At 47.9% G+C, this 7,738-nt stretch overlaps 1 protein-coding gene across 1 annotated transcript in view; it reads right to left on the bottom strand.

Moving 5' to 3' along the window:
• Positions 1–1,855: 1,855 nt before the first annotated feature.
• Positions 1,856–7,738, bottom strand: part of TNRC6C (trinucleotide repeat containing adaptor 6C) — a 95,938-nt gene continuing 90,055 nt past the window's right edge. The window contains exons 19-22 of the mRNA XM_044921402.1: positions 7,500–7,694; positions 6,614–6,684; positions 5,674–5,813; positions 1,856–2,582 (exon numbers count right to left, since the gene is read on the bottom strand). Of these exons, the coding sequence (XP_044777337.1) occupies positions 2,222–2,582; positions 5,674–5,813; positions 6,614–6,684; positions 7,500–7,694 (767 nt within the window). The 3' untranslated portion in view covers positions 1,856–2,221. The remainder of the gene's footprint in view (positions 2,583–5,673; positions 5,814–6,613; positions 6,685–7,499; positions 7,695–7,738) is intronic.

Raw genomic sequence — 7,738 nt, 5'->3', positions numbered from 1 at the left:
GGAAGGTTTGTTTAGCTAAATACACGACTCAACTTGAGAAAACAAGTCTTGAACCCAGTTTGTGCATAGTTCATGATCCTCTATAAAACCAGCTTTTGTTGAACTGCAATTTTGCAGGACCTTCTTTTTTTGTGTTTTTTTTTTTGTTTGTTTTTTGTTCTTTTTTTGTTTTGTTTTGATAAAACCATTAAAAAGCTAATTAAAAAAAATGTAATGCACAAGTTTCCTGATCAAGCAGGCAGGGAGCACAATGTTCATATATTTTTAAACATACTTGAGGGTATGTTACTCCATTGTCTGTCTTTCTTGCAAAACAATCAAAACATTGATCATTTTTAAAACATAAAGCAATTTTTAATATATAAAGCACTCTTCAAACATCTATTTCTTTTGAGTCCGTTATTTGGTAAATATGTAACTGCTACACATTAGAGATTAGGTATTTTTCTTCTTTGTGTTTTTTTTCCTTTTTTCTTTTTTTTCTTTATTTTTTTTGTTTGTTTTTTAATAACATCTTCAGTGCTAGGAGTTGGGTTACAAAATACATGAAATGGTGTGGAGCTGCCCCTCGGGAACCCTGGCTTTCCTGAGAGCGCATCCGCATGTGCAAGACAGTGACCACAACGTCTCGTCACCTCGACGAAGGGGGACAATCGACAGTCCACAACGATGGCTGGAGGGAAGCGACGACACTGTTCAATCCCAGAGCTCTGAAGTAGCGTATCTGCATTCTGAAAATAGGTTTCTTTACCACGGAAGTCTCTTTTTTTTTCTTTTTTTTTTTTAATTCCTTTTTAAAATTTTTTTTTATTTTAAAGTCTGAAGGAGAAAAAAAGGTCTGTAAACAGGTGGGAGCCCTGAGCACGGGCCCCTCCGAAAGCGGTCACCACCCACGTCCAAGTGCTTGTCTCTGTTCCTCCCGCGGAGCCGTCCGCTCTCCGCGAGGATCTATGGCCACAGTTCTGCAACAGTTGTCTTCTCTCTCACTTTCTATTCCACATGGAAACACGGTGCAATACTCTGGTAATATTTTCTTGCATTAGTCCACAATAAAAAGCTGCTAAAGGTAGGTATACATATTATTTCTCCAGAGATATACACTGTAATTTTTAAACGCAATAACAGAGTCCTTGAGTAAACATTTACACATGAATTGTCACCGGCCCTGTCCCATGAATTCTCTTTCATGTATAGGATTAGCAAAAGGAAGGGCAGGGACACTCAGTGCAAAGTTAGAAGCTAATAATAGTAACAAACATTTGACCAATGCGCCAAAAAAAAAAGCATATACTGAATAAAAGGGAAAACCCACAGTTAAATCCCTCACACACGGAACACACAAACACAGTGCGCACACGCGCACACACACGCTTCTGTTTACACACACACACACACACACACACACACACACACATAGGCTGTGAACTCAGAAATGTTTCCTAGAGCCTGTTTCTGCGCACTGATGTCAGCCTGGAAGTGTAGAATTCGACGCGGCAAGTGTTCACATTTCCTTATTGGCCTGCTGGATTCAAGTATTTGCATGTTTGATATGTCTTTTTTTTTTTTTTAACTTTTAAAAAATATTTTTTGGGATAAAAAAATGGCATGAAAAAGTAATGAAACAAGGGTAATGTGCATAGGCGGACCCGTGGGAGCAGAGAGCAGGCTGCAGGTCGCTGCCTCTGCGCAGCTCGCCGGTCCTGGCCGCCAGGCCCGCCACGTGGAGCCCGCACTCTGCGCCCAGTGATGGACACCAGCTCCCCCTGATTACGGGGTCCGCCTCTGGTAATGTGCATAATCATCACAGGCTCGTTTTAAATAGGCTTTCTCGTCTCCCTCCCTCCCGCCCCCCTTGATAAAATAACCCTTTCCAGCCCACAATCTGAAAAGTGCCCTTCATGATAGAACTATTCTAAGCAGCTTTTATACTTAAAAAATCAAAACGACAACACACCATACAAACATAAGACAACACAAAATAAAAAGCTATGAGGAACATCCTGTCATTAGCATGTGACACTGACCAAGCACAGCCCGCACTGTCTCGTGAACAGTTCACAAGGACTGCGGCCAGGGTTCGTCTTCAGTACTGGACAGAGGTACTCAAAGGGCTGCCGGGCTGCTCAGGTCAAGCGGGGTCCTCAGCGCTGCCCGGACTGGAAAGGGTCAGCCTTTTCTTCCTAGTGCTGATGACTGTGGCGCCCACGGGGTCCTCTCGGTCCTAGATGGATTCCCCACTGAGAAGGTCGCCGGGAAGCAGAGTGTTCAGTGGGGTGGGGCTTCCGATCACCCTGCCATCGTCACTGCTAGGTGGGCCCCACAGGCTGCTCGAGTACTGGGGGACCCCGCCCCACAGCAGGTCACTGCTCCCTTTGCCGGCCAGACACGGGGTGCTCCAGTGGCCAGTGTCGCTCCGCACCAGGCCGTGGGAGCTGCCCGAGGCGCCCAGCCGTGTCTGGCCCGACCCGGTGCCGGACTGCCAGCCGGAGGTGGGCGGCAGTGCTTGGCCTTGGGCTAAGAAACGGTTCACCTCTTCTTCGCCGGCAAACTCGGCCAAGATGGTAGTGTTTCCCAGAACACACCTAAAAGAGCAGGACGGCAACAAAATTAAGAGCTGGTTTTTTTGAAAGATAAAAAATTTGACAGAGCTTCAGCTAGACTAAGAAAAAAACAGAAGACTCAAATAAACAAGATCAGAACTGACAGAGGAGACATGACACCCTATACCACAGAAATACAGAGCATCCCGAGAGACTTCTAGAATGACTCTGTACCTGCAAACTGGACAACCTAGGAGAACTGGACAAATCCCTAGACACAGATGACCTACCAAGACTGGATCATGAAGAAACAGAAAATCCAAACAGACCAAAAACGAGTAAGGAGACAGAATCAGTGACCAAAAACCTCCCAGCACAGAAAAGCCCAGGACCACATGGTTTCACTGGTGAATTCTACCATACATTTAAAAGAGAATTAACACCAAACCTTCTCAAACTCTTCAAAACACTGAAGAGGAGGAAACACTCCTGAACTCATTTTATGAGGCCCATGTTATCCTGATACCAAAGCCAGATCAGGACACAACTATAGACCAATATCCCTGATGAACACAGACGTAAACATTGTCGACAAAATATTAAGCAAACTGAATTCAACAGCACATGAAAAGGATTATACATTCACGATGAAGTGCGATTTATTCCTGAGATGCAAGGATGTTGAACAACATAAGCAAATCACAAAGTGTGACACATCACATTGATGGGAGTGAAAGATTCAAGTCCTCTTGTCTCAGTAGATGCAGAAAGAGCATTTGACAAAACACAACGACCTTTCATGATAAAGACCCTCCACAAACGGGACAGAAGGAACATGTCTCCGTGTCAGAGAGGCCGTCTGTACATGACACACACACAGCTAACATCATACTCGACAGTGAGAGGTTGAAAGCGTTTTCTCTAAGGTCAGGAACAAGACAAGGATGCCTGCTCTTGCCATCTTTATTCCACACAGCACCGGAAGTCTTAGCCAGAGCGATCAGGCAAGACAAAGAAATAAAAGGCATCCAAATGGGAAAGAAGAAGTAAAATGATCACTATTTGCAAATGGCATGATCTTATATGGAGAAAATCCTAAACACTTAACCAAAAACACTGCTGGAAGTGATCAATGAGTTCAGTAAAGTTGCAGGATATACAACGAACATAATGAAAAACAGCTGCATTTCTATGTACTAACAATGAAATATGTGAAGAAGAAAAAAAGAAAAACATCTTATTCACGACAGCATCAAAAAACAAGAAAATACTTAGGGATAAATCTGACCAAGCAAGTGAAAACTTTGTGCAATGAAAACTAAACGACTTTAATGAAAGAAACCAAAGAAGATACAAATGCAAGGCCATCCGGACAACTCCAAGCCATCTGTAGGTTCCATGTAATCTCTATAAAAATTCCAATGGCATTCTTCACAGAAATTTACATGGAACCACAAAAGACTCCAAAGAGCCCTAGCAATTCTGATAAAGAACAAAGCTGGAGGCATCACACTTGCTGATTTCAAACTATACTACAAAGCCGTAGTATTCAGAACAGTATAGTTCTGGCAAAAAAACCCAGACACACAGAGCAGTGGAACAGAAGAGAGAGCCCAGAAATAGATCCCCATCTAGACAACTGATTTATATTTGACAAGGGCACCAAGAGCACTCAACGGGGAAAGGACAGTCTCTTTAACAAACGTGCTGGAAAAGCTGGAAGAATAGGTGCAGAACAGGAACATGTGGATGCCTGTCTCCCACCACTCACAAAAGTTAACTTGAAGGATTAAAGACTTAAACATAAGATCTGGAACCATAAAACTCCTGAAAGAAAACAGGGAAAAAGTTCCTTGACATTGGTCTTGGCAATGATTGTTTGATGGGACACCAAAAGCACATGGCCGCCTGTCTGGCTCAGTTAGAAGAGCGTGCAACTCTCGATCTCGGGGTTGTGAGTTGGAATCCTGCGTTGTGTGTAGAGATTACTTACATAAAGAAAACTTAAAATAAAAAGCACAAGCAATAAAAGAAAAAAAATCAATAAGTAGAACTACATCAAACTAAAAATCTTCTGCACAGCAAAGGAAACTGTCAATACAATGAAAGACAACCAAACTATGGAATGGAGAAAAATATTCACAAAGCATTTATTTCATAAGGGGTTAATATTCAGAATATATAGAGAATCATGTAACTCAATAACAACAACAAAAAAGGCCTAAACAACCTGATTAAAAGATGAGGAGAGGAACTAAACAGACATTTTTCCAAAGAAGACATACAGATAGCCAACAGGTATATGGAAGATGCTCAACATCACTCATCATCAGGGAAATACAAATCAAAACCCAATGAGATCTCACCTCACCCGTTAGAATGGCTAGAATCAAAAGGACAAAATATAACAAGTGTTGGGAGGATGTAGAGAAGAGAACCCTTGCTCACTGCTGATGGGAATGGGAGTTAGTTCAGCCACTTTGGAGGGTCCTCAGAGAATTAAAAATAGAACCACCGTGGGATTCAGCAATCCCACTGGTCCAGTGCCGTTGCTGAGTACATCCATGGACACATCTTAGCAAGAGCGACCTGTAACCAGTGGGGGGAGGTGGCTGGAAGACGGGTCACGTGCCTGGTGCTACCTGGTGGAGAGAGCATCTTCCTTCCGGCTGTGCTTTACGTGCATGCTCTTAGGGGGTCTGTCCCTAGTGGGGGGCATGGCCACGGCAACTCCAGAGCAGAAGAAACAGACGTGTCATGAGACACCTGCTACGGCTTGAATCGTGCCCCTCCAAATCCCCACATGGAAGCCCCAGCCCCCCCAGCACCCCGGCTGTGCCCGGTTTTGGAGACACGCCTTTAAAGAGGTCATGAAAGTAAAATGAGGTCATTAATGAACCCTAATCCACTTTGACCTGTGTCCTTCTGAGAAGGGGAAATTAGGATACACGCACACTCAGACTGAGAGGCGACCATGTGAGGACACCGGGAGAGGGCAGTGCCTGCAGGCTAAGGACAGGAGCCCTGGAAGGAACCGACCCCGCCGACACCTTGGAGCTCCCACAGCACCCTGAGCCCAGCGCTGCCAGGGCTACAGCCCGGGGGGCAGCCGATCAACAGCCAGGAGACGTACATGTGCAGGGACTTCTGGGCCTTGGCGGCTTCCTCCTTGGAGCTGTAGCGGACCACGGCGTTGCCTTGAGTCAGGTTCAGGTGGAATGTGACGAGAGGCCCATGCTGCAAACACAGCGTCCGCAGGGTAGAGCCGTCGATCTGATGGAGGAAAGGAAAGGGGGCGGTAACGAGCTTCCTGGGACTTCTTCCACGACATTCTTCAAAGAAAATGTCTATGACCCAGGCGTACTAACCACTGGGAAAAGGTCTGTCTTTAAAAAGGGCTTAGCATGTATGACTTTATGATTTTAATCTTTTATGCCTTGTCATTTACCATGTACTTTTTTTTTTTTTTTTAAAGATTTTATTTATTTGACAGAGAGAGACACAGCGAGAGAGGGAACACAAGCAGGGGGAGTGGGAGAGGAAGAAGCAGGCCCCTGGCTGAGCAGGGAGCCCGATGCGGGGCTCGATCCCAGGACCCTGGGATCATGACCCGAGCCGAAGGCAGACGCTTAATGACTGAGCCACCCAGGTGCCCTGACCATGTACTTTTTAATCCTGGCTGTTTCAGTTATATTTCGTGAATTCCGTCAATCAGGAGAAAGAAAAGACCCCATTTTGGTTGTGGTCTCCCGCCCACCCAGCAGGGGCCCATGGTTCCTGGCAGCCCTATAGCCCCGACCCCGGGAAAGGGGAGCACAGGACAATGACTCTTGAGTGGGTATAATTTAAAGGCAAGCAACTCTGTTTAAAAGCCTCAAAAAGAGTAAAAAATGAACAATTCCCCAGGAACTAGACGTGTCTGCCTGTGGCTGCCCCCACCGTCTTTGGGCCCCTGAGCGAGGGCCCCCAGCAGAGGCCGGCATGCATTGGGGGTGGCAGGAACTGCTCTTGGTCAAGGACAGGGCCCCCCCCCCCCCCGCCCACTCGGTGACCCCCACGGCGGGCGCCCGTACCTGGGGCGTGAGGTTGCGGAGAACGAGCCAGCTGCTTGTCCGTCCTGAGGTGTCGGTGCTCCATGCGGAACCTGCACGAGCCGGGGGAGAGCCCCGTCAGCACGACCCCCGGAGGCTTCCTGCCCGTGCACGTGGCAGCATGGAGCACCACTGCATGCTCTAAGTTTTCTCAACCTTTGAAAACCCACGTTCTCTTTTTGGTTTGATGAACCCAGCCCCACAATTCCTGCAGACGCCCCTGGGCGGAGGACGGCAGAAGCTCCCTTCTCCTCTGCCCCCACGCCCCTGAGAATCGATGCTCTAAGATGCTACGTGCTAACACAGGAGACCCACGGGGCTGCCATGACGGGCCCAGAGCAGTTTTCGAACGATCTGTAGCTGGTTCCAGTCTCAGCTTCTTAAACTCCCGGCGCATGTCTTCCATGGCTGCAGCTCGGCGGGGGCCCCGGCGGCGGCCGGCAAAGCTGCGGTGCCAGGATGCGGGCCCCAATTCACACGGGGGGCTTGGTTTGGGTTCTGGCCCAGAAAGCCCTTTGCTCCAGTGAAATGTTGTGGAGAAGCAAATATCAAAGGCTGAAAGCGCCTTCTTGAAGGGCCCAGCGTGGCCCCTCGAAGGGTGCCGTGAGGGCCGGGACCGCCTGCCTCAGGGCAGAGGCCGGAAACCATGGCAGCTGGAGCGCTGGGCCCACACACTGCCCAGAGTCCAGGGCCCCTTGACCCCTCCTAGGCTCTCCTGGGTTCTAGGGGTGGGGGGAGCAGTTCTTACAGAAGAGCTAGAGGACAAGATGACAGGCATTTTCATTCCCTAAAGGGCAAGCAGAGCAGGCCCTGAGCCCCCGCAATCCCCAACCTGCCCCACTTGCACACCAAGAGGGCGGATGCGTACCTGAGGAGTAAGAGCTGGTCCAGCCGAGGGGGCTGGCTCCCCAGGTGGAGGAAGGCTTGGGATTGGTTAACCCTGGAGGTGGTCTTGTGGGTGCAGTAGTGTTTCTGGGCACCTTCCACAGTTCGTGAGACAGAGAGGCTTGCGTGTGGGAGGCAGGGCCAGAGGACCACGTCGATTTAATGTCTGACAGTTTACCTAGAAGGCAGGGAGACAGAGCACAGGCATTCTTGAGACAGAGA

Source organism: Neomonachus schauinslandi, chromosome 15, assembly GCF_002201575.2.
Source record: "Neomonachus schauinslandi chromosome 15, ASM220157v2, whole genome shotgun sequence".
Taxonomy (NCBI): domain Eukaryota; kingdom Metazoa; phylum Chordata; class Mammalia; order Carnivora; family Phocidae; genus Neomonachus; species Neomonachus schauinslandi.
Note: the sequence above shows the minus strand (reverse complement) of the source record. Positions and strands in the feature narration are given on the sequence as shown.